Raw genomic sequence first — 27058 nt, 5'->3', positions numbered from 1 at the left:
TGTGCATTGAAGATATAACATGACTTGCTCTGCAAAAAAACCCTAACACATGAAAATCTGTCTCCTGCATTGCAAATGACATTTCATTTAATGAGAAAGTATCATTTTTCATGTACTTTAGCTTCACTCTTAAAATGGCATAAACCAACTTTCTCTCACTGAGAAAGAAGCTTTTCAGCATCTGTGGCCTTGCGTTCTCTTTATTTGCTCAGTTGCACTAAACAGAGCACTAGTGTACTTAGAAGCTCTAAACCAGTGATTATGTGCATTGAAGCTATAACATGACTTGCTCTGCAAAAAAACCCTAACACATGAAAATCTGTCTCCTGCATTGCAAATGACATTTCATTTAATGAGAAAGTATCATTTTTCATGTACTTTAGCTTTACTCTTAAAATTGCATAAACCAACTTTCTCTCACTGAGAAAGAAGCTTTTCAGCATCTGTGGCCTTGCTTTCTCTTTATTTGCATAGTTGCACTTAAAAATTTTTTTAAGCATTAATGTTCTTAAAAAGGTCTAAAACTAATGAAGTTCTTACATGACCTTGAACATGACTTTAACATGTGCATTGAAGATCTAACATGCCTTGCTCTGCAAAAATACTCTAACACATGAAAATCTGTCCTCTGCATTGCAAATAACATTTAATTTCATGAGAAATTTACATTTTTCATGTACTTCAGCTTTACTCTTAAAATGGCATAAACCAACTTTCTCTCACTGAGAAAGAAGCTTTTCAGCATCTGTGGCCTTGCTTTCTCTTTATTTGCTCAGTTGCACTAAACAGAGCACTAGTGTACTTAGAAGCTCTAAACCAGTGATTATGTGCATTGAAGCTATAACATGACTTGCTCTGCAAAAAAACTCTAACACATGAAAATCTGTCTTCTGCATTGCAAATAACATTTAATTTCATGAGAAATTTACATTTTTCATGTACTTCAGCTTTACTCTTAAAATTGCACAAACCAACTTTCACTCACTGAGAAACAATCTTTTCAGCATCTGTGGCCTTGCTTTCTCTTTATTTGCTCAGTTGCACTAAACAGAGCACTAGTGTACTTAGAAGCTCTAAACCAGTGATTATGTGCATTGAAGCTATAACATGACTTGGTATGCAAAAAAATTCTAAAACATAAAAAACTGTCTTCTGCATTGCAAATGACATTTCATTTAATGAGAAATTAACATTTTTCATGTACTTCAGCTTTACTCTTAAATTGGCATAAATCAACTTTCTCTCACTGAGAAAGAAACTTTTCAGCATCTGTGGCCTTGCTTTCTTTTTATTTGCATAGTTGCACTTAAGACAGCATTAATGTTCTTAAAAAGGTCTAAAACTAATGAAGTTCTTACATGACCTTGAACATGACTTTAACATGTGCATTGAAGATCTAACATGCCTTGCTCTGCAAAAATACTCTAACACATGAAAATCTGTCCTCTGCATTGCAAATAACATTTAATTTCAAGAGAAATTTACATTTTTCATGTACTTCAGCTTTACTCTTAAAATGGCATAAACCAACTTTCTCTCACTGAGAAAGAAGCTTTTCAGCATCTGTGGCCTTGCTTTCTCTTTATTTGCTCAGTTGCACTAAACAGAGCACTAGTGTACTTAGAAGCTCTAAACCAGTGATTATGTGCATTGAAGATATAACATGACTTGCTCTGCAAAAATACTCTAACACATGAAAATCTGTCTTCTGCATTGCAAATAACATTTAATTTCATGAGAAATTAACATTTTTCATGTACTTCAGCTTTACTCTTAAAATGGCATAAACCAACTTTCTCTCACCGAGAAATAAACTTTTCAGCATCTGTGGCATTGCTTTCTTTTTATTTGCACTAAACACAGCACTAGTGTTCTTACAATTTCTAAACCAAGTGATTTATGTGCATTGAAGCTATAACCTGACTTGCTCTGCAAAAAAACTCTACACATGAAAATCTGTCTTCTGCATTGCAAATAACATTAAATTTCATGAGATATAACATTTTTCATGTACTTCAGCTTTACTCTTAAAATGGCATAAACCAACTTTCTCTCACCGAGAAATAAACTTTTCAGCATCTGTGGCCTTGCTTTCTTTTTATTTGCATAGTTGCACTTAAGACAGCATTAATGTTCTTAAAAAGGTCTAAAACTAATGAAGTTCTTACATGACCTTGAACATGACTTTAACATGTGCATTGAAGATCTAACATGCCTTGCTCTGCAAAAATACTCTAACACATGAAAATCTGTCTTCTGCATTGCAAATAACATTTAATTTCATGAGAAATTAACATTTTTCATGTACTTCAGCTTTACTCTTAAAATGGCATAAACCAACTTTCTCTCACTGAGAAAGAATCTTTTCAGCATCTGTGGCCTTGCTTTCTCTTTATTTGCTTAGTTGCACTAAAACACAGCACTAGTGTTCTTACAATCTCTAAACCAGTGATTATGTGCATTGAAGCTATAACATGACTTGCTCTGCAAAAAAGTATTTTTACATGTTTGATATTTAATCGTCAAGACTGACATTCCATTTATACAAGCAAGATTGAACGTTCCTTAAAGATAAAATGTGTTTCTTTTCACCAAGTCAAATATAGACGACTACTTTTAATAGAGGAAGTGAAGAAATAGATGTAAATAGTTTCAAGTTATGTACCGCACAACCTGCACATCCCATAGATTATTTGTTATTAATATTCGCAAACTATATGTAAATATACTGTATATTTGGCACGGCAGTGGGTTATCTGGTTAAAAACGCTTGTGCTGTGTAGTACACCTGTTAATAATCATTTATATAATATGCCTATAATGCATCCTTAAAAACATATTAAACATCTCAGTAGTTCAAAAACCATAATAAACTACCTTTATATAGCCCTATTAATAAATTCACATTAATTACACCCATAGGAATGTAGTTAACTATTAAATATATTGAAATACATTTTGAAAAGATATTTTAAAAATACATAAAACAAAGTTAAAAAATTGTTCATGATGCATGTAATGTGTACGAAAAAATATATTCATATTTATACACCTTAGTTTTTAATCAATGTTTTTTCATTGTTATTTATACACCACGTTTACCATTTCTAAAGCTATTATGTTATATTATATTATATTTACGTAAATTCTGCGTGACTTCTACGTGCTTTAATATGCGCGCGCGCTGAGCTGGAGCGGAGGAAGTCACCATGGAAACGGGGCCGCAGCTCAACTGTCACACAACTAAACGCCGTCTCTCACTGTTGTTTTCACTAATTTCAGGTAAGTTTAGTCTCTAAAATTCCACAAATAGTACATACAAGTGTTCCTGACACTTTCTTTCATGTAAATGACACGCTTTTGTTGAATATTTACTTTAAAGAAACGGTTTAGTGTCTTCGGGAAAAGTCTGTTAGCATCTCAACCGTGAGGCTAACTATAAGAGGTAACGTAACTATAGACGAGCTCGTGTTTCTGAAAGTTTGGGCTTTTAATGTCGTCGTATGTGTAGATGAGCGTTTTTTATATAAAGGTTTTGCTGGCAAGTTGTCAAAGGATGAATGGAAATAAGCTAATTAATTCAACCTAAAAGTATGTAAGGTTACTGTACAGTTAATCTGATACATCACTTACACAGAGCGTGAAAATGGGCTGAAACTTAAAACAGGTTTTGATCTTTAAACACATATTGATACTTGTTCTGTGATTTCAGAGGTGTCAGAAAAAACCCTCTACGACACAGAAGTTTACATTTACATTTACATTTAGTCATTTGGCAGACGCTTTTATCCAAAGCGACTTACAATTGGATACTTACAAGTTCCTGATTTAAACAATTTCTGAAGGGAGCTGCTGACAGAGAAATAGAAAACACAGGTGATCTGAGAAAGCTTAAATAACTTTATATGCATCTTTCACAACATATTTTGCCTATATCACCATTCATCTGTAATTTTCCTTTGCAAAATTGTGTGTGTGTGTGTGTTTGCTTGTTAATTACTTTAAAAAGGCTTTGATGTCCAAACATAAGTAACACTGTAAGAGCATTACTAAATAAGTAAACCTAAAAATGTACATTCTGTTATTAAATTGTATATTCTGTAAATTATTATTTTTCTTTTCTGCATTTCACCTCTGCTATAGTTTAAATAAACCTGGCATTGTATAATAAATATTGTTGGCTCTGTGACAGATTGTTTATGTTCCTATGTTCTTCCACGCTGATGGCTGTGCTCTAGAGTTGGAGCGTATCTCCTGTCGAAGAACATCTCTAGACATTATGAACCATATGACTTGTAAGTAATACCTCAAACATATACTGCCTAAAGTTTAAGGGTTAGATTTGTAATGTATTTGAAGAAGACTTTTATGCTCGCCACTGCTGCATTTATTTGATTAAAATACAGTAAAACAGTAATATTGTAAAATTATTTCATATTTATATTCAAAATTTCAGTATGTTTTAAAAAGTGATTAAAGCTGAATTTTCTGCATCATTATGCCTGTCTTCAGTGTCACATGATCCTTCAGAAATCATGCTTTGCGAAAACAAGAATAAATGACATTTTACAATATATTCACATAGAAAAAAGTTATTTTAAATAATATTTCACATCATTGCTGTTTTTATTTATGATCAAATAAATGCTGTTTTCTTGGTGAACATAAAGACACTTATTTCAAAAACATAAATAACTGACCACAATCTTTAATAACACAATGGATTTGAATATTCATTAATTTATTCTAATACAATGCCAGAAGCTCTTAAAAATATTAACATAAATAGTTATCTTTTCCTCTGGTGATTTGTATTGTATACCCAGAATGCAATGCACAATGACGTAGATTCCCATTCTCTATACCCAAGCTAGACACTCTCACACCGTGTCTACACTGGACGCAACAAAGGGACCATTGAAAATCATTTGAACTTTGTGTCAGTATGTCATAAATAGAACGAGGCATCAGTTTACGGTCAGGGATTTGTTGTGTTGCATCCAGTGTAGACATCATCATATAATTATAGGTTCTATTGTATTTTGTTGCGCCGTCCGGTGTAGACATGGTGTTAGAACTCCTATTAAATATCGTTACATATGATGTATGTATGATGCCGTCCATAACTGATAGAACGTTTCTATTTCAGAGACTGAAAATCATCAATAAACCAAAAGGTAATTATAACTTATTTGAAGAATAATAATAAGAATAACAAGAATAAATAAAAATGCATCCGTGACTTAATATTGCTTCTTATTTTTCAGTGGGTTGAAAGTTTGCATTAAACACATTGCTTTCCTCTCACCTTTCAGATGTTGTGCATATTTATGAATAATATTTTTTAACTTTATCTTGTCTTCTGTCTGTTTTTTTTAGTTTGGTTTAGCTCCAACCTCAATTAAGCAGACCTGAGCAGTTGATCAAGTATCACCAGAAACTCTGCAGAATGTTGGTCCTCCATGCCCAGAACTGGACACCAGTATTGTAAGTCATCAATCTAGAAGTCATCCTGCCTCTCTGAATTGTCATGCTAGGAGATCTCAACATTGTCTCTCAAGGTCCGCTTACATGCAGAGTTTTGCTCCAACCTAGTGCAGTGCACATGAACAAACTAATCAAGTTCTTCAGTTTTACTAACTATAAAGTCACAAACAGGTGAGCGTGATCAGGTGTGGACCTAAACTCTGGGTGTGAATCACTCAGGTCCCTTGCTCAGTAGTCAGTGGTTAAGGGCTGTCTCAATCACAAAATTTTGTTTGCTCTCTAAAAATGCTGTGAAAACCAAGAAGCATCGATGCTCACTATGTTCCCTTATAGGAAGTTCTGAAGCTCAAAACTTAAGAGATAATTCGCTACAAAATGACACGTGATAGAGTTTAAAACACAAACCAATATTATATTTCAGCATAAACATACATCACTAGACAGGTAATGTCTAATCTAGCAAATATTTCTTTATGACTGAAATCTTGCACATACATGTAACAAAGTGTTTATCATACTGTGCTGAAAATAGCATAAAAAATATGTCAGTTATACTGTTGTGCATAAATGTCAGTAGTGATGTTGTACAATGAGGACAGAAATAGTCACCAGTGTGTAGTGAGCCACTGTGCTTACCAATGCCTGAATTTGTGTATTCATTCACAACCTAGCGAACAATATATTCATTCACAACCTAGCGAACTATGAAGCTGATTGAGACGCACCTGCCTCTGTATGACAGTGGACCTTGAGGGCCAGAGTTGAGAACCCCTGACATACTGATTAGTTAATAATCACTCATGAAGAATGAGTACACTTTAATTTGTACAGAGATATGCAATATTTGACTCATATTCAGTGATGCTATTATATTTTTTCCCATTTTGTTTGTGTCAATCACAGCTAAATAAAACCAAAGGCCATTCAGCCACAGGTCACTGCATCTTTTGCTGTGTAAGTTCTTTTTTTTTTTATGTTAAACACATTCTCAGTATTATATTTGGTTTGGTTTTTATAACCATTTTAGAGTCACCGTTTCGGTACGGTTTTAATGTCCTATCCTTTTAACATTTCAGCAGCTGACTGTTTTTTTAGTACTTGCATAGTAATTTTAATTGTACCACATTTGCAATGCATATAGCAGGGCTCCAGACTAACTTTTGAGAGCAGTGGCACCAGCGCCACTGAGTTCTACAGATGGTGGCGCCAGAAGCAGATTTGGTAGCGCTTGGGGTGGTGTGTGGGCGGTATTAAAAATGAAGATAATTAAATCATAAAATTATTATAGTTTTGCATTAATAAGTGTAGTTACTAGTAATATTACACATTTATGTCTTGGTAATGCACATGTGACAGTAAAGCACTGAGCTTGAGTTAGGAAGCACAACATTTTTTATACTTTTATTAACAACAGTAACGGGCAAAATGTAAGTTTTATATAGAAAGTTAATATTCTACTCTTATTAAATGTACCATTATTCTTCTGTAGTATTATATGGAACTGACCAACAACTTCAGTGATTAAAAAAGGAGCTCTCTTGCTTTGTGTGATACAGTCAGAGAAGTTTGTTTTTCAAGGCACTTTGACTTTTCTTACTTTATACACAAAAAAGAGCAAACATTTACAAAATTTGTTTTCTTGTTGATTTAAAATTTTATAATAGTGATTTTATAATTTCAGAATAATAAAGTAAAAAGTAGAAATGAATGACTAATAAGCCTATAAGTGTTCCTCTGCTGCCATCTACTGGTTATAGTGGTAATTTGATGCCCCCTTTTTTTAATTTTACAAATGTGTTTGTTTACCACAAAGTATATTTTGGTCACTCATCCCTTTAAAAATAAAATTTTTGTAATTGTATGCTTTTTAGAGTTTTAAAGTGCTGTAAATAGTTGTGTGAAATACTTAAATGTGCTTGAATTTCTCTCTCAAAAGTTTGTACTGACCCTGAGATGCATAATGTAATGAAATTCAACTATTTCTGCCACAACACCATGGTTATAGTTATAGCATTACTTCTGGTTATATGTCAGCACTGTTTATAACAGATTTCTGTGCAGAATTTCAATGCTTCTCGCTAGAGCTCACGGCAACCTTACTCATTCTGCAGCAAATTCAAGTGCTTCTCACTGGATCTCTGAGCACTGTACAGTAACACGAAATCAACACTGCTTGCTGAGTAAACCTGTTCTGAGCTCGGAGAAGTTTGTTTGCTCTGCACTGATCCGAGCTGATAAACGGTCCTCGCTGCACAGCTCAAACGAGTAGCGCGGTTTCACTAGCTTTTGTTTCGCTTGCTGTTTGATGTTTCTCATATGCAACAGAAATAGCAGCGCTTATGAGCTGGGGCAATGTGGTGGTCGTGCTAGTGCTCACAAAAGTTACTCGCACCGGCAGAAAAATCGATCACAAAACAGTCTGGAGCCCTGTATAGGAAGTGACAAAAAACTGTGCTGAAAATTCTAGAAAACTGTTCTTATCCTGTAAGTCCCCACTCTTTTGTGCCCTGAGGTAGAAATGCCCTAACAGCAGGGAAAACTCAAGTGTATACTTTACATTTTGGACAACCATTGTTTTTTATTATTATTATTTTTACATTTACATTTGGGTTATTGTTTTCTTTCTCACTTTAGATGCTGGTGAAAAAACGCCAGGCTAAAGCATTCAAAGTGGAAACTTCTGTCGTGGCTCAATAATGCAGGATTGGGATGGTGGAAGGAGCAGAAGAACAGAGATCTGGCAGAAATCTACTGGTGTGCCTGAGGGAACCGATTTATCTAATGTCTTAGTTAAACCAAAAATGTTCTTCACTCACCTTCATGTCGTTCCAAACCTTTAAGACGTTTGTTCATCTTTGAAACATAAATGTAGATCTTTTGTATTTAATCATTATTATTTTCTCTACATATTAATAAATCAGTCTTTATTAGCTTTGGTAATTTATAACATGAAAATGAGTAATCTTTTCTGTCTTTTTTTCAGTTTCTACCATCTGATTGTTGTAAGTGATCTAGCAGTCTTCCTGCATCTGATTTATTATGTTCATCACATACTGAGATTACACATACAAACATTGATGAAAACAAGCATATTTTAATTCATACAGCTGTAACACACTAATATTCAGTCATGTTTCTCTCTTTTCCTTGTGTCAGCAGCAGCTAAATACAACCCAAAGGCTCTTTTAAGAGCCAGCCACAACACAGAGCATCTTTGACTTTGTAAGTATGTTCTAATTATCAGACACCCTCTCAGTATTTTGATTTAGATTTATTGATGCTACATCATGCAGCAAGTTCACCAGTGATGTCATAGCACAAAAAGCATAGTTCTTGTTAAAAAAACAAACAAACTGCATCTGTGATTTGCAACGTTAATCACATCCTGAATCAATACAGAGTTAATAATCTATGATGAAAACAAGCACATTTTAACTGACATAACTCACAGGTAATCTACAGGGCTTGATTTCACCATTCAATTACTCATAAAGAGTAGATAAATAATAATCTAAGCAAGCATAATGTATGATTTAATGATTTCATATCAACATGATCAAAATGTATGTCGTAAAAACAAATGACGCTGTAACTTGATGTACAACATACACATTATAATATTTACATTTTATTTTGAAAATTGAAAAGGTCACAGACTTAAAGAAGGCTGGGGAGATTCAGTTTGAAGGAGGCAGCAATGAGCGAAGTAAGTTATTATCAAAAAGTTATTTGGGAATGTGTGACTTCATAAGTTTAATTTTCATTTAAATGTAATGTACATTTACATTTTTCACAGCCTTTCTCTGGTCCTTCCACTGAAATGTAAGCAATGTTAATAAGGCCTTTAAACTGGATGATGTCAGTGCAGACTTCAAAGAAGATGAAGAGGAGGAAATAGCCTAGGTTAGTCATACTAATATATATATATATATATATATATATATATATATATATATATAAAACCTTATTTCATGAATATGACAGATTTTCTATTCCATCTTCTCCAAGATGTCCAGAGTGCACTAGAAGAACTCTTTCCAGAGGAACACATAGGAGCAAGCTTCATTTCACAGCAAAACACTGCACTGACCCTCAGTGTAAAGATCAAGAGTGAAGTGTCAGTCTACAGATGTTTAAGAAGACCCTGCTCTCTCGTGGGCAATAAGATGGTAAATTCTATTAAAAGATTCCAGTTTGCAAGGAATCTCCGACTCTGCACTAGAGGAACTCTTTGCTGAGGAGGAGCCTTGTTCTACAGCGAAACACTACATCAACCCTCCATGAAAAGATGAAGGTTAAGTGTCACCCTCCTGTCCTTCCCCCAGAAGAGCCTGCCTTCTGCTGCTGGGGTAAGAACGACACTCTTCCTCTTCTCTCACAGCCGTCCAGCACCTCCTCAGCACTCTCTGAAAGAGTCTTCTCCACAGTCAGTAATCAGAGATCACAGATTCTCCTCAGAAAGTCAACATGCTCATTTTCCTAAACAAAAACTGTTTGTTTTTTGGGGTGGGCCAAATTATACAGGAGAGATGCTAGAAATCTCTATATTGCTCATTTGACATATCTTTACTCTTTATGAATGTTGTTATTTTCTTAATTTCTCTTCTGAGAAGCTCAAGAACTATGGTTCTTTGGTGATTGTAATATTGTTTAGATTTATCTTCTGATAGTGAAGCGGTATTAAAGCACATCACCACCAGACATCTGTATCAGGTGCCTCATATAGGACATTCAGGAAACAATTTAACTTATATCTGCAAAGAAGTAATAATGAAGTATCTCCTGATTTGTTTCATATCTTTTTATCATGTCTTTATTTTTTGCACGAAATTATGGGGAGTTGTATCAATAAGAGTACTGATAATTATTGTTAATTTTCACTGATAACATCATTATTTAACTATGCCCATCCTTAATGAGACACAAACTTTCTCAGTTGATTATATTGTGCAATCTATGAATTGATGTGTTCAGTTTTCTGTGCTCATGACTTGGTAACACTTTGCATGGTTGTAATGCACAAAGAATGGGTGTAATTTTCAAAATGTTTTGGTTTAGTATTTGTAGAAAGGAACACAATAAATGTTGATTCTTAAATGCATTGTGCATTGTGTTTTTGTGTATTTACTATTAGAATTTAATGTTTTTGAATTGGTTTGCACTGCATGCATGTAATGAATGTATTCACTATAAATCCCCTATAATTAGATTACTATTAGATTTTATAAGGTTTCATTTTTGCACCAAAGATGAGTTCTATGTGTATTTCAAGGTAATGTCGGAGCTCATCCTCAGGACCCCGACTAAAGGTGAGGTGTAAATATGTGTATTTTGGTCGTTAGGACATACTTGGTACGTTGCTGCGACCAATATGATCCGGTAATGTCACGTCCTAACAACGTGCCAGTTTGGTCGTTAGGACGTACCCGCCACGTTTCAGCGACGTACCACTATAACGTCGCCACGACGTATATGGGAATCACAAAGTTACGTCGCTGGAACGTTATTTGGTACGTCGCTGCGACCAGGTAGAGTGACGTCCTCACGACGTTCCAGTTTGGTCGTTAGGACGTTCTCAGCACGTTCCAGCGACGTAACAAATAACGTTGCCACGACGTATATGGGAATCACAAAGTTACGTCGCTGGAACGTTATTTGGTACGTCGCAGCGACGTATATGGTCCGGTCCAGTTACGTCGTCACGACGTAACTGTGTTAGCTGGGCAGGGCTTTTTCTTTTTGTTTAACTTTCTGTCAGTGCAGCTAATGGTAGACCACAAGATAGACTTCGACAAGTATCTTATGCTGGTGTTTTAACGATCGCCGTAAGATAGACATTTGTTTAACTTTTCTACCGTTGTGACAACTAGTTTTAAATTGTAAAACCGATTCTTTTTTGTTATAGATGAACGAACGCGCTCAACTCTTCTTTTTATTTAACTTTGTCAAACGAACTAGTTTTAAATTCTAATGATAGGAAAAATAGTGTATCTAATGCTTTTTGTTTGTTTTAGTTTTTCCTAAAACTGTTTTAACAACACTAGTCTCCACTTGTAGGGGAAAAACAGGCGTACCATGGTAAGATAAAAACGATTCTATATTATTTAACTTCGTATCTGTTATAAACTCAAAACTTTTTAAAAACCACAAAATAGGTTTTGATAAACGAACTTCTTCTATTTAACTTTGTCAAACAAACTAGTTTTAAGATAGGAAAAACCAGTGCATTGTTTAACTAACGTCAATGCTTTTTTTGTTTTATTTTCTATGTTTTTCCTGTTTTAACAACACTAGTCTCCACTTGTAGGGAAAAACAGTCTTTGTACGTTTTACGTACATGTTTGATGTTTTTTCTTGGTATGTGAAAACACTTTAATAAAAAGTTCCCTTTACCCCATTTAACACAGTTTCATCATTTAAAGTTTAAACCACATAACATTGGCCCCCCCCACACACACACACACAAACACATTGTCATAAATTCTTAAGTTCACTATAAGGTCAATAAGATGGCCGCTTAGACGGGGGGGTTGGGGGGTGTACAAAACAGGTGTCCAAACAGGTGTCCAGTTATGGGAGGGGGGTGGAATTTTTATGAGGGTAATAAAATCAATCATTTTGACATAACGTATACTACTCTCTCTCTTGCAGTGTTTCGCTGTAGAACAAAGCTCCTCCTCAGCACTTGGTCTTCTTCAGCAAAGAGTTCCTCTAGTGCACAGTCAGAGATTCCTTGCAAACTGGAATCTTTTAATAAAATTTACCATATTTCTGTAGTCAGGTTTATTGTTTTTATTATAATACATGGCAAAGGTATGATAAAATTGTTAAACGTGTTCCTCCTCCTCTTCGCCATCCTGAGCCTGCACTTTCAATATCCTTCTCTGGCAGATGAAAGGGAGGATATCATCTTGTTAATGTTGCTAATGTATATACACAACCATTAAAAAAACTGTAGTCTTTATGGTTTTTAAAAAACATTTATTTTATGTTTTTCGAAAGAAATGTCTTCTGCTCACCAAGGCTATATTTATTTGATCAAAATTACAGTACAAAACAGTAATATTGTAAAATATATATTTTTTAAATTTCAAATAACAGTTTTCATACCCTTTTTCTAATACACTTTAAAATGTATTTCATTCCTGTGAGGCAAAGCTGAATTTTTCAGTAGCCTTTACTCCAGTCTTCAGTGTCACATGATCAGTCTCATATACTGATTTGCTGCTTGAGAAACATTTCTCATTTTTATCAATCAGTGCATTTACATGCACCTAATTGCATTATTGCCGCTCTGACCAAAGTGTGCATGTGCTCGTGACATACATGAATGACGTGACACGTACCTGCAGGGGTGCGTTTCCCAAAAGCATCGTTAGCTAACTATGGTCGTTAGTTCCACTGAACTCTATTGGCAACTATGGAACTCGCAAGCATAGTTGCTTTTGGGAAACGCACCCCAGATTAGAAACGATGGGGAAGAAAACTTTGCATTTCCTGAGAACCGAATCGTAAACTCTGTTAGCACAACTTGCTGCCTCCAGTTCTGCTTCTTACCCTCATCCATAGGCGATACGTTGAACACGATGGCAGCGTAGGCAAACCCAGCTGAAGTGGCACTGCCATCACATTTCTATGGTGCCGAAAAAGCATGGAATACAACCATACAAACATGTTTTGCATTAGACATGTTTGTATGGTGTTATGTTAATGGCGGTTAAAAAAACAACAAGTTCTTACTCTATTGAAACGTATGTAAACGTAATCACTGTTGGAAACAGTTGTGCTAGTTAATATGTCTGTGTAAATCATGATATTTTTTTTTTCATGATTATTTTATGAATACAAGTTCAAAACATTTAAAAAAAAGGTTTAAAAAATCTAAAGTCTTTTTTAAAATAATAAAAGTCTTTTCTATCACTTTAATGAAATTTTATGCATCCTTGCTGTTAATGTCTTCCCAAAGAAAAAAAATAAATATATATATATTTTAGTCACTCCAACCTTTTGAACCGTAGTGTAGACCAGTGTTTCCCAACCAGTGTGCCATGACAGGTTGTTCCTTCTTTAAAACTTCCTTCTCTATTATATTTCGTCATTATGATTTTAAATCTGTGCAATTGGTCATTGTTATCATTAACAACAAGAGAAACTGAGTGCCCAATTAGATAAACTTTATAACCTGCAAACAATAAACTTTATAACCTGCAAACTGATGAAAACATGATGCTATTAAAGGGGTCGTATGATGCTAAAAAGAACATTATTTTGTGTATTTGGTGTAATGCAATGCGTTTACGCGGTTCGAGGTTCAAAAAACACATTATTTTCTACATACTGTACATTAATGTTGCTCCTCTATGCCCCGCCTTTCTGAAATGCATCGATTTTTACAAAGCTCATCATTCTGAGAAGCGAGGTGTGATCTGATTGGCCAGCTTTCCAGTGCCTTGTGATTGGCCGAATACCTCAAGTGTGTGACGGAAATGTTACGCCCCTATCGTATTGTGATGCCGTATCCCAGCGCATGAGACTAAAATAATAACACCTACTATAAACGAGGCATTTGTTGCATCCACTGGGGACATAATTACAAAATTATTGCGCTGCGCCGCATAAACCTTACCATGTCTGCATTTGTGTTTGTAGAAATGCTAAACAAGCACTACTCTACACAGCTCAAAACTCGCGTTTGAATCGTCACTAGCAAATTCTTTAAATATCGAAACATACTTACAGGCTGTGAGTCAGAAGCGCCAGACTGTCCTTGCGATGTTGGAATTTGCCCCACTCTATAGCTTTCACAGCCATTCATATTGTTCACATTGTAGGCTACTCTCTCCCAGGATCAGGAAGCAGTCCTCTGTAAAATGCGCTGCACACACTCTAATATTTGCATTGTACTGTTCTGGAACAATGTTGTAAATATAACTTAACCACTGATTTTTAGTTGTGTTCTCATTTGGAAGGCAAACAAAGTACTTTCGCTTTCACAACGAAACACGCAGCATCTCTAGGACATGGCGCCGGCGGCAGCAACAACACTACTGCGAGAATAATAGTTCCGCCTTCTTTCTTTGAGAATACATTTGGGCGGTCTTATGCAAATCTTCCCACACCGTGACGCAGACATGTGGGGGCGTGTTTGAATGAGCCGTTTTAGGAGGGCGTCATCAAGACGTAATTTTTATAAAGAATATCTCTTTGGGTTTGAGACTTTAATCTTTGCAACTTTCGGGATCTTATCTATGCACAAATAGCTTGTAACACTCCAAAGAGAAAGGAAAACATGAAATCGCATCATATGACCCCTTTAATTTATTGCCTCAGATTTATTGCCTCCATACTAATGATGGAGAGAGCACAGACCTCTGTCAGTCGCTCATCAAAAACCTTGTTTACTCCATTATGATTTTCCATTATGAGTATGATTTTCAGAAATTAAGTGCAAGTGTCTGATCATATATAAAGCTTAAATAAAATTCTGATGATGCAATGTTTAATTATTGAAAAAAAAAAAAAACTTTTCTGTTTTTACATTTTTTTTTTTTAATAAGTGGTGTGCTGTGGGATTTTTTACATGCCAAAACTGTGCAGCGGCAGAAAAAAGGTTGAGAAACACTGGTGTAGACAAAAATATTGGGTAGCACATTTGTTTTCAACATTGAAAATAATGTTTCTTGTGCAGCAAATCAGCATATTAGAATGATCTGATGGATCATGTGACACTGTAGACTGGAGAAATGATGCTGGAAATTAATCTGATCACAGAAGTTTAAGTTTACATTAGTCATTTGGCAGACACTTTTATCCAAAGCGACTTACAATTGGGGAATACAAAAAGCGATTAATCTTGAAGAGGCAATCAGACACTTTTATCCAAATAGTACAAAGTACAAAGCAGGAGAGGAACTACCAGATCCCCATCATCAACAGGAGCCCAGTGGAGAGAGTGGACAGCTTCCGATACCTCGGTGTTCACATCACGCAGGACCTGTCATGGTCCTGTCACATCAACACCGTGGTGAAAAAGACCCGGCAACGTCTCTACCACCTCAGACGCTTGAGAGACTTCAGACTGCCCTCTAAAGTGCTCAGGAATTTCTACTCCTGTACCATAGAGAGCATCCTGACGGGAAACATCACGACCTGGTTTGGAAACAGCACCATGCAGGACAGACGAGCTCTACAGAGGGTGGTGCGATCAGCTGAGCGCATCATCCGCACCGAACTCCCTGACCTGCACTCAATCTACAGCAAGCGGTGCTGGACCAAGGCCAGGAAGATCGTAAAGGACCTCAGCCATCCCAACAATGGACTGTTCTCTCTGTTGCGGTCTGGGAAGCGATTCCGCTCCCTGAAGACCAACACAGAGAGACTGAGGAGGAGCTTCTTCCCGCAGGCGATAAGGTCTCTCAATCACACCATCACACAGGAGTAATATCTTTGAAACATTGACATTGACTGGACAATCATGGACACATTCATGCAATACATATTTATATATCTGAACCATTGCACATGACACTTCATAAGTCACTTTAACGTTTCATAAGTCACTTTTGCATTGCCACTTTTTTTATATATATATATTTTTTATTTTATATATAAAATTTTTATATATATATATATATATTTTTTTTTTTATGCCCTTATTTGTACAGTTTATTTACTAGTTAAATTTATTTTCTTTTGTATTCTTCTTATTAATATTTTTTAAGGTCACTGGCTGCCGTACAAGCATTTCACTGCATATCGTACTGTGTATGACTGTGTATGTGACAAATAAAATTTGAATTTGAATTTGACAGAGGAAGTGCTCATAACACCAAGTCTCAGTCATTGTTCAAATAAGTACAAGCTAGTAAGCAGAGAGAAAGATAGAGGGAATTTTTTTTTTTGAGTTTAGGATGAAGTCAAGTACTGCCGAAAGAGATGAGTTTTCAGTTGTTGCTTGAAGATTGCCAGGGATCCGGCGTTCCGGATAGGGGTGGGAAGATTATTCCACCAGCCAGGAATGGTGAACGAGAATGTTCTGGAGAGTGATTTTGAGCCTCTCATTCTGGAATTGCATTTCTCATGGTTGAAAGATTTGTGCAGCGATATCCAGATAACCAGCTCGTTAGAAGAGAGCTTTGTGCATGAACTGTGTACCGATTGACATGCTCCCTACACAGTGTTCACATGAAACTACAAACTACACATGAAACTAGCATAAAAGCATGCATGTGAAAAACACCATTAACGAGCAGACGACACAATTTACAGGCCTGTCACTTGAGGGGGAAAGGCGGAAATCATTAACCCCACAGACACTGAACATGATTAGTCAGCCTCAAGTCTATTCAAGTTTACAATATGGCTAGCATGAGCATTTTGAGTTTAAGTTTATTTATTTTTAAAGCACTTTCAAAACAGCCTAGAGGCTGACCAAAGTGCTGTACATGAGGAGAATAATAAATCCAATATAAATTCCAAAAACAAAAGGCTGCTCTATAACATTGGCACACACAATTTGAAACAGAAAAAAATATATATTTTAAAGGGGCAATCGGAGATCTCGGAAAATGCTAACTTTAGCCTGATAGCACTGAAAGCGAAAGTCCCATCCTCCCCGCAATCGCCGTCCAAAGCCACGTCCCCTGAACGCACATACGCTCAAAGAGCAGAATACCAGAGACAACATTGAATTACTATAATAGGCTACATCAACGGTTTCCAATTACAGTCCTCGCGGCCTCCCCGCTCTGCACATTTCATATGTATATCTTCATAAGTGCCCTGCGAAGTGGACATCACCAGATATTCTGCCATGATTCCAGTTCAAAGCGTATGTTCCATACAAAGGGCATTAAAGTCTGCAAAACGTGAATTTAAATTGTATTTATTTACAGAGGTTTATTATGTCACACTTCTCTAGTACGTTTCGTCTGTGTTTGAAGATGCTGCGCAGCGTAAATCCGTGAATGAATGTTCCGAAGTGAAATAAACTTCAACGGATTTCCCCTGCTCAGGGAGTAGGGAGCAATGAACACTGTGTAGGGAGCATGTCAATCGGCACACAGTTCATGCACAGAGCTCTCTTCTAACGAGCTGGTTATCTGGATATCGCTGCACAAATCTTTTAACCATGAGAAATGCAGTTTCAGCATGTCTTCAAATCCAGGACAACAGAATGGTCAGGATGACCTGAAACATATAACCTACTGAAATCAGTTTAAATGTATTTAGTCCTGAGTGATGCTGAAACAACCAGGTTTAGTTTTTCACCCAGGATTCGCTGCTTGCTATGGAACAGTCTTCATGATGAATGATGTCTTGATACTGGATCCTTGCTGCCATCCACTTGGAGATGGTTTTGATGATATATGGTTGTGTCTAAGGGGTAATGAATCAACGTTACTAAAGTACTGATAGCAGCACTATTGATCCTGTAGCTTATATCCATTTTTCAGTACTGAACAAGTCAGGAACCAAAGTACTGCCAGTTCTTGAAACCCCTCTATGCTTGTAGTAGTTGTATTGTTGCAGCTGCCCAGACTGTCTCGCCACCTGATGACAAAAAAAAAAAAAAAAAAAAAAAACTTTTTACAGCAATGAATAAAACATTTATAATACTAGGTGGTAACAAATGAGCATATTTTCTTATAAGCAACTCACTGAATCATTGATTCAACTGGTTGCAGTCAGGACCTACAAAAAGTGAACCATTTGTTTATTAAAGATTTGTTGAAACTAAGTTAAAGTATCAGATCTATTTGAGAATGAAACTAGCATAAAAAGCATGCATGTGAAAAATGAATGAATGAATGATGCATTTATCTAGCGCTTTATTGTGTATTGCTGTACACCCAAAGCGCTTTACAATCATGTGGGGGGGTCTCTCCTCAACCACCACCAGTGTGCAGCATCCACTTGCACAAACCTGAGACTTACATCTTGTAAAAATGCGCATAATAGGACCTCTGTAAAGGAAAGTGTTGATATTATGACTGACCACTGGATGGCACTCTTCTAGCGTGCAGGGAATGTGATCAACACATCCTTCAGATGTTCACTGTTCAGCACACGCGCGCACAGCTGTGACGTTTGTCTGCGTTTAGCAAAACTGCTCTTGACAACGTCACTGCTTCCGCTGAGAAGATTTTAAAATCGTGATCTGCTATATGCTATTTTTCCTCATACAGCGACCGTATGAGGAATTATATTGCAATGCGTCTTCCGTTTTGATGTTGATTTGTAAAAAATGTAATTTCAGTGTGAATGAAGCCTATAGGTGGATGTTGCCTCAGGCACGTTACAGACTAATTTTCTTTTTCCAACGTATTTAACGCGTATCTTGTACTTTTGATGTAAAACTCTGGTTAGTGTAATGATCTCGATGTACGGATCTAGTGGTAGATTAGTTGTGTCCCTGATATTCACGTTTGTCAGCGTGTTTGTATTGTGCGAATATGTGATTTATTATCCTGTTATTCTGCGATGCTCATGGCCTCATATTCAGACTGTAAATTCACATTTACCTTTACGGGCGTTATTTCTCGCCGATACTCACTTACTAGGGGCCATCAAAGGACACTGGCTCGACAAACTCAGAAGGTATGGATCTGGTGTCTCAAAATCGTCCAATATGTTTATTTAACGTTAGACACACTAGCAAAAAGATGTGCCATGGTAGTACAATGTTTTTGAAGTAGTTTTGTTAAGGGCAGATCTGTAATCACCTACACATTAACACGTCAACTAATCATAAACAGATCAGATAGTTCATAGTTAGGATTGTTTTGATTTGTTCCAGACATGTTCATTGGCAGTTTTTTTTTTACTTTAAAGATTTACAAAGCCATTTTTTACATTGTGCAAAAAGGCATTTTAAAGCTCTGCATTATTTATTAAGAATATTGTAACAATTTTTCACAGAGAATGGCAGATGGAAAGGGCGTTCCAGACATCTCTGTGGCTTCTAAATCCAGAAGTTGTCTTCATTTTAGGAGATGTATTTGATGAGGGCAAGTGGAGCTCCAGTCAGGTACAGTAAATGGTACAATTTACAACCAAAAACACAAACAAAGCAGCAGACAATTTGTCATAATTTGCAAAATATTAGTCGTTATGCTGTGTAATAGGCCTAGATAGATAATAGCACACATACTGTATTAGGCCTGTGTGTGTGTGTTTGTTTGATATCTCTCATTATGAAAAATATTCTTACAGATTTCTATACAGATTTTTATATTTTGTAAAGTTATAGTGTCAAGTCAGTTTGTCAAGTTGTACAGCACTTTTCACAGTACGCATTGTTTTAAAGCAGCTTTACAGAAATGCAAGATGTTGACATCGGTTCACATATGATTTTGCTACTGCGCAGCACATTTCTTTGTGAAATAGATTTTTTTTGTCAAATAACAAAAATAAAGTGAAACTTTTTCAAACAAATCAAATAAATAAATGAATAATAATACAAATAAAATAAACTTCATAAACTAAGGATTTTCCTGTTCCTTACTAGCTTGGATTTTTTTTTTTTGAAATATCATGTCCACATTTTCCATTAGAAAATGTGTTCGAAGCAAAAACAGAATTGTCTGACTTTAGCTTTGTGAAATTATGCTACATAAAATTACATAAAAACAGATGAGATGATTGAGATTGCAATTTACTCTCTGACAGTGGGGCTACGCTCACACTGTCAGTTTTTGGGATTGACAACTGCATTTTCTTTACTGTTGTGAGTCTCCGAAATGTCCTGTTCACACAGCAGCTTACAATCATGTATAGAATACTGTCTGCATGAATTTGCAATTGACCGTTCGCAAAGAGCTTGATTAACAGGCGATCTGACCAATCAGAAAGCAGAGATTCATCAACGCTATCCACCATCTTCCCGACAGCTACGGCCTGTCTCCATAGAAATACATGTTAAAATGGGGTAAAAAAGATTGAGTGAATTGAAACTTTTTCAATATAATTCAATATGAAAATGTGCGGAGGATTAAGCTGTGCTGTTGTTGGCTGCCACGGTAACGGCAATAAGCTAAGGTATTCCTTTAAAGTACCAGAAAAAAAAAGTACATTTACTTTTAAAGTACCATTTGCGTACCAGAAAATCAGTCATGTCTGGCGCTGTATGTATGGCTTGCAGCGGTAAAGTTAAATACTGTGTGTTAAATAATAAAATGTTAAAACGTATGCTCTTATCATTCTGTGGACAAAATCCTGTGAACTTCACCCCGAATGGGAGTTTTATCTGCACACGTGCGCTCATTTGTTTTCAATGCAGTTAACCTCACGTCGCTTCATGTCATCTTCCCACTCATTAAACTATGGCAGGTACTTTACTGCAAAAAGATGTTGTGAGGGGGATCTCCTCAACCACCACCAATGTGCAGCATCCACCTGGATGATGCGACGGCAGCCATAGTGCGCCAGAATGCCCATCACAGGCCAGCTTACTGGTGGAGAGGAGACAGAAAAGTGTCCAAGTGACAAGAGTCTAATCGAGCCATGAGTTCCTTTGTCAAATCTTCATTAACCGACAGCAACTTTTAAATTTGGTTGGAGAGCGGAACATTTGAATCACGCGCAGAACACAAAACTGATGGGAGTGGCTCTGGTGGAAAACTGACAGGATCTAAAACTTTCAGATGACTCACAGCTCATTTCTCCATCACTGTAAGTTGTGCTTACGGAACAGCAATAATATTTCTGTTGTTTTCTTTGGTTACCGCTGTAAACACAGCAGCGCTACACTACAAACACTACTTCAAGTAAGCAATAAGGTACAAGAGGCAGTGTGGTATTGTGAATAAGTCACCCCCTTCAGCCATGACTATTTTATAAAACTGTTACCTGCGTATCAAGTTCGATACTTTTTAGGCACTGACCAAATTGCCTCGATACCACCGAATTTCTGCCATCTCACTAAATGAGGACATAACCACATGAACAACAGCTCTAGAACTGCTCTAAGAGTCACTTCATGAGCATTTTACCGTTTGATTTGAGTAAAACTTGCGTCATATCATATATACACACAGAATTGTAAAGGTATTCCTGGAAACCCGTCAAAATAAAAGTTCGGTTTAACTTGGAAGACACTGCGGCAGAAATAAATTGAAATTAATATTGTTCAGCAGAGTGTACATACTGCTACTACTAGGGTACTATTAAAATTATTAAAACTCTTATTTTTTTAATTAATGATCACACAACATTTCTTCCATGTTTTAATTATAATAGTAAAATTTTGTTTGCCAAAATAAATAAATAGTTTTATTTTCAATAATTTAAAAGAAAAATGAAATTAATGTTTTATGCCTTCATTTGAAAACCAGATACAGAACACAGAATTTCTGAGGAAAAAGAAAACATTTCATAAGGCTGTTTTAAGAATAAATTTGAATAAACTAAGTAGTTTTTATGCATTCAAATAATTAGACCTACTACAACATAGAATTTAATAACAATAAAACATATTGTGAAAGAAAATAAAACATCCACTTATGAAAGTGGATAAAGATTTTAAATTCTAAATATTAAAGTCTTTAACAACCTAGAATAAATGAATAGAAATGATGATTCTGTCTGAGCTATGCGTTTTAAAACGAGCACACACTAGTGTAAACTGAAAACTATTTGAGCTTTATTAAAATTATTTGTACTGATTTATTGTGTTGGCTATATTTTGTTCCTTTGTACAGTGGCTCAGGAGATGAGTCTTTGAGTCTGTATACATGTCAACAAGCTGAAAAAAAAATAAAACCAAAGTTTTTTGAGATAATGTAATCTTGTTAAAACTGTTTTCATAAAATTGGTATCGAAAAAAGTATCGTTCAGGAACCGGTATCGAACTCAAGGTATCGGTATCGAATATTTTTGAACGATACCCAGCCCTACTGTTACCACACAATACAGATATAAAAACCAAAAATTTATGTATTAATTAGGGCTGTCAATCGATTCAATTATTTAATCGTGATTAATCGCATGATTGTCATGTTAACTCGTGATTAATCGCAACTTAATCGCACATTTTTATTTGTTCTAAATGTACCTTCAATGAATACTTTTTAATACTCTAATCAACATGGGCATGGAGAAATATGGATGCTTTATACAAATGTATGTTTATTGTTATTGAAACCAGTCAACATAGAGCATGAAGACGACATGTTTCAAAAGGTCATAGATGTTTTTCAAAGAACTTGTTCATGCCTATTAGACACATGAAAAAAGAAATACCAGGTTCCCATTACTTCTCTTTCTTTGCACTGAGCAATTTACTTCCACAAACCTGTTTACATTTTTGCACGACATGGCAGCTCTTCTTCTGAACATGCAGAATGTAAATTTATTATATATTATTACATTTGTTTTCCTCTTTGTGCCCACATACTGTATTTGATGCAGCTAAATTCTCAATAAAACTGTTTTCATTTATATATTTTACTGTTTATGTTGTCAGACAATGGAATGAATATGAAATAGTGATTAAAACGCGACCCATTAAGACTAGAGCTATATAAAAAGCTCTCCCTTCCAAGATGTTAATCTGCACAAAAATCCTGATAATCGAGCCGTCGTCTGATGAAATCAAATACACATACATGATTTCGGCTATAGACGGTTTCATCGGGCGCACGCGCCCAGCCCGGAGTTAACTTCCGGTCTGTGTTTGTTTATCAGTCTGGTTAGTGGTGCCAGCTACTGGGCCACTATATAATGTTCTCTTTTGTTGAGGTGCGGGTGTTTTTATATCACTGTATTTCTGAAGGAAGACTGTCTTTAAAAAATATTCGATGTCATTTTCATTTAATCTTGCATGTAATGCCTGATAAAGCAGCATTTGTCCACAGCTGTTGCCGGGGAAACCTCTAGTTCTCTTGCTTTAAAGCGCCTCCTGCTGGCAGAGAGTGAATTTGCATTTTTAAAAAGTCTGTCTGATTTACGCAGCTAACATATCTTTCAAAAAATAATTCTTTATCAAAAAATAATATTTTATTTTTATTTCTCTCCAAGCTGGCTCTGGTTGTGTGTGTCCGTGAGTCTATGCTTTGAGATGAGCAAACTCCTCCCGTTTATAACATGCATTTGAAAAAGCAGCACGTGCGTAACATCTTCTCCTCCATTTCTAAACCTTTTGTCCAACAAAAGAGAACATTATATAGTAAACTGTTGTTAGAATGTTAGAATAACTTTTGTGATTTTTATGTGGCTTCTTAACACAGAATGAGGCAGAAATATATATTCTATACCAGTGGTTCTCGACCTTTTTTGGGCCAGCGCCCCCCTACCCATTTTCCAGGTCTCTCACCGCCCCAAATAAAACAGTCTAATTGTCTTCACTGAACATTACAGTTGATTATTATTTTGTGTTTATAATGAGGACTGTTTTTTAGTACCATTCAAATGTATGGGGTCATTATAGGGCAGTCGTGGCCTAGTGGATAGAGAGTTGGACTTGTAACCAGCATTTCACTGCTGGTTATACTCTGTATAATTGCGTATGTGACAAATAAAAAATTTTGAATCTTGAAGGTCGTGGGTTCGAGTCTCAGATCCGGCAGGGATTGTAGGTCGGGTAAGTGAATACCACGACTGAGGTGAGACCCTTGAGCAAGGCACCGAACCCCCAACTGCTCCCCGGGCACCGCAATGGCTGCACACTGCTCCGGGTGTATGTTCACTACTGTGTGTACACTTGGATGGATTAAATGCAGAGCACAAATTCCGAGTATGGGTCACCATACTTGGCCACACACCAATTCCCTTTCCCTTATGATTTTTAAGAAATTAAGTTAATTTAAGGATCCATTGAATTGATCAAACAAGTACTTTTTTACAGTGAAATATTTGAAAATAAGTGTAATAAGATTAATTTTTTTTTTGCTTGTTAAAGCACCGTGCGCATTTTACTTTCACTTGGGAAAGTCACACACTTAAAATAAAAATGAGCAAATACTGTGGAACCAAATAAATGAGAAACGAATGTTAAAAAAAAAAACCTTCCAATATCACCTTATATAAATGGCAGGTCAACAGGCTTTTCAAAATCCAAAATAATTTTTTAAACAGGCGCTTTTACATTTCGTTTTGAAATTCTTCTGCCATCGTCTTGTCTGTCTCACCTCACTCTTCTGTCAGTCACCTCGGCTCACTCTCCTCACGTGTTCAATGAAATCTGATCTGTGATGCGCGACTGTCGTTCACTCGATGTGTTGCATTGAGCAGCCGTGTTCAGTTTTAATTGTAGTGTCTGTTCTCTAACTGAACTAAATGATTTTTATTACTATTAAAAAAAAAATCTAAATTACGGTGAGGGACGGTGCCGCGGTGGGCAAGTGAAGTAACCGGTGTTGCGGCTTAACACCGGTATCACCGCCAACACGTCTATCGCAGCAAGCCTAGCTGACAGTAATAACTGTAGCAGAATTAAATTGCCATCAACTGATCAGTCCGTCCAGCGAACATTCAGTGGAAGTTCATATCAACTCTAAGAAAGGATATTTTCTTGGCCACAGAAAATACTTTCCTAAGTATAAATAAATTGGAGCATGTAGTAAGGATCAATCGTAAAGGGACATTCATTTTGGCAGAATCAGAAATTCATGTAATTTGTGCACAAGAGTTTTATTAACTAAACGCTGACGCAAACTAGTCTAACAAACAAACAAACATACAATCACTCATACATGGGGAAAGGGCAAATGAGAGTTGATGGATGAAACCATCAGGAAACCAGAGAATGAAGCGAAATCAAGTCAATATTATTTGTATAGCGCTTTTAACAATGCAAATTGTGTCAAAGCAGCTTTACATCGGCTTGATATAAAGCTGGGTGGCTTTATATCAGCTTTACAGTATTTAGACGGGGAAATAGTTTGTCAAAATAGTGTCTTCTCCTCTGGCTTGACAAAATCAGCAGTTTAAATCTAGGCAAAAGCAGAATCAGATTGTGCAAAGGACTCATCTGGTTCCTGTGGTCTTGTCCCGATGGCTGTCTTGGAGACAGGGTCTTCACTGGGGATCAGTCTCTGGGGCTCATCTAGGTGTCCTGGCTGTAGAGATCATCTCTAGGTGCTGATCCACCATCTGATCTGGATCTGGGTGGCTACGGTGATGTCGGAATAAGAAAGAAACAGACTAAAATTAGCGTAGACGCCATTCTTCTAACAATGTAACAAGTACATCAGATGTTTTGGGAAGTTTTCACTGTTCTGGTTGACCTAAATAATGCAGCCTACCAATCCTTTAACGCAGGGGTTCTCAACCTTTTGCAAGCTGGGCCCCCTCAAAGCTGGTTCAACCCCCCCCCCCCCCCCCCCCCACATAGTGTCATCCAGATGCTTCGCCAAATATATATAAAACTAAATACGACCTCACGTTTTATACGTTTGCAGCCTCTGCAACTTCCGTCTGTCATAAAAATTAATTCGGATGGTTCGATTTTCTGCATTTTTCGCATCTGTAGCAAATATTTTGAGGGGTGTTTTTGACAATTGAGAGCCACCAAATGACAAATATGAAAAAACGAATACGACAGTTTCGGACTCAGTCAGGGTGCAAGGACCTTAAACTTTTGAGGCTTGCGCAGCTTCTCGAGGAGAAATCAAACAAATGAGCGCCGTTTTCTAAAGTCTATGAGCGCAGCACACACAAATAATCTAAATTGACATACTGCAGTTAAATTTCAAAATGTGGTGTTTTTATATTTATAACATTTGAATTAGGGGTGGGCGATATGGGAAAAATATCATATCACGATTTTTTTTTTTAAATATCACGATTCACGATTTTATCACGATTCTTTGTCATGTTGGTTTTACTATTTTGGTTTTACAAGTTGTCTGAGCATTACAGCCAAACTAGAAAGACAAAGATGCATGGCAGATATTTAGGCCAAAGGGGGCGAAGATAAAAAAATCTTTGTCATTGTTTTATCTTTCTTATTAAAAAATAAGAACAAAGATACACATTACAAATACACATAATATACAAATAAAACAAACAGTGCTTTATTTTCAGGTACAAAAGGTGTATTTAGCAGAGCATTCAATGAAATTGAATGAACAAATATAAAAATAAAACACTAGATTAGACTGATTCCTAAAGCAACTGTATTAAAGATTTTCAGTCAAGAATAGTGAGTGATTTTTCTCTTTGCGTTTTGTTGACGTTAAATGAATAGTTCCCCCAAAAATAAATATTCTGTTCTGTTTTAAACCTGAATGAGTTTCTTTCTTCTGCTGAACATAAATGCTATTTTGAAGAAGGTGGAAAACCAAACAGTTGCTAGTCCTCAGTGACTTCCATAGGATTTTTCTTTCCTACTATCAAAGTCAATGTGGACCAGCAACTGTTTGGTTACCCTCATTCATCAAAATATCTTCTTTTGGGTTCAGCACAAGAAATTAATAGAAGTTTGGGACAACATGTGAGTGAGTAAATAATGACAGAAATTAAATTTTAGGGTGAACTATGCCTTTAATGACAGTCGACAGCATGTTTAGTGTCCTGTCTCTTTAAGAGCTGCACGCATCTAATATACAGGCACGCATCCGTTTCTCTCTTA

The 27058-nt window shown here is 36.2% G+C and overlaps 1 protein-coding gene across 1 annotated transcript in view; it reads left to right on the top strand.

Moving 5' to 3' along the window:
* The first annotated feature begins 18528 nt into the window (after positions 1–18528).
* The window catches only part of LOC306863582 (metallophosphoesterase 1), a 92042-nt gene continuing 83512 nt past the window's right edge, over positions 18529–27058 (top strand). Inside the window, exons 1-2 of the mRNA XM_079407005.1 lie at positions 18529–19086; positions 19408–19516. Coding sequence (XP_079263131.1) covers positions 18860–19086; positions 19408–19516 — 336 coding nt within the window. The 5' untranslated portion in view covers positions 18529–18859. The remainder of the gene's footprint in view (positions 19087–19407; positions 19517–27058) is intronic.

Source organism: Barbus barbus, assembly GCF_936440315.1.
Source record: "Barbus barbus genome assembly, chromosome: 44".
Lineage (NCBI taxonomy): Eukaryota > Metazoa > Chordata > Actinopteri > Cypriniformes > Cyprinidae > Barbus > Barbus barbus.
The sequence above is the reverse complement of the archived record's forward strand: the minus strand, read 5'-3'. Positions and strand labels throughout refer to the sequence as shown.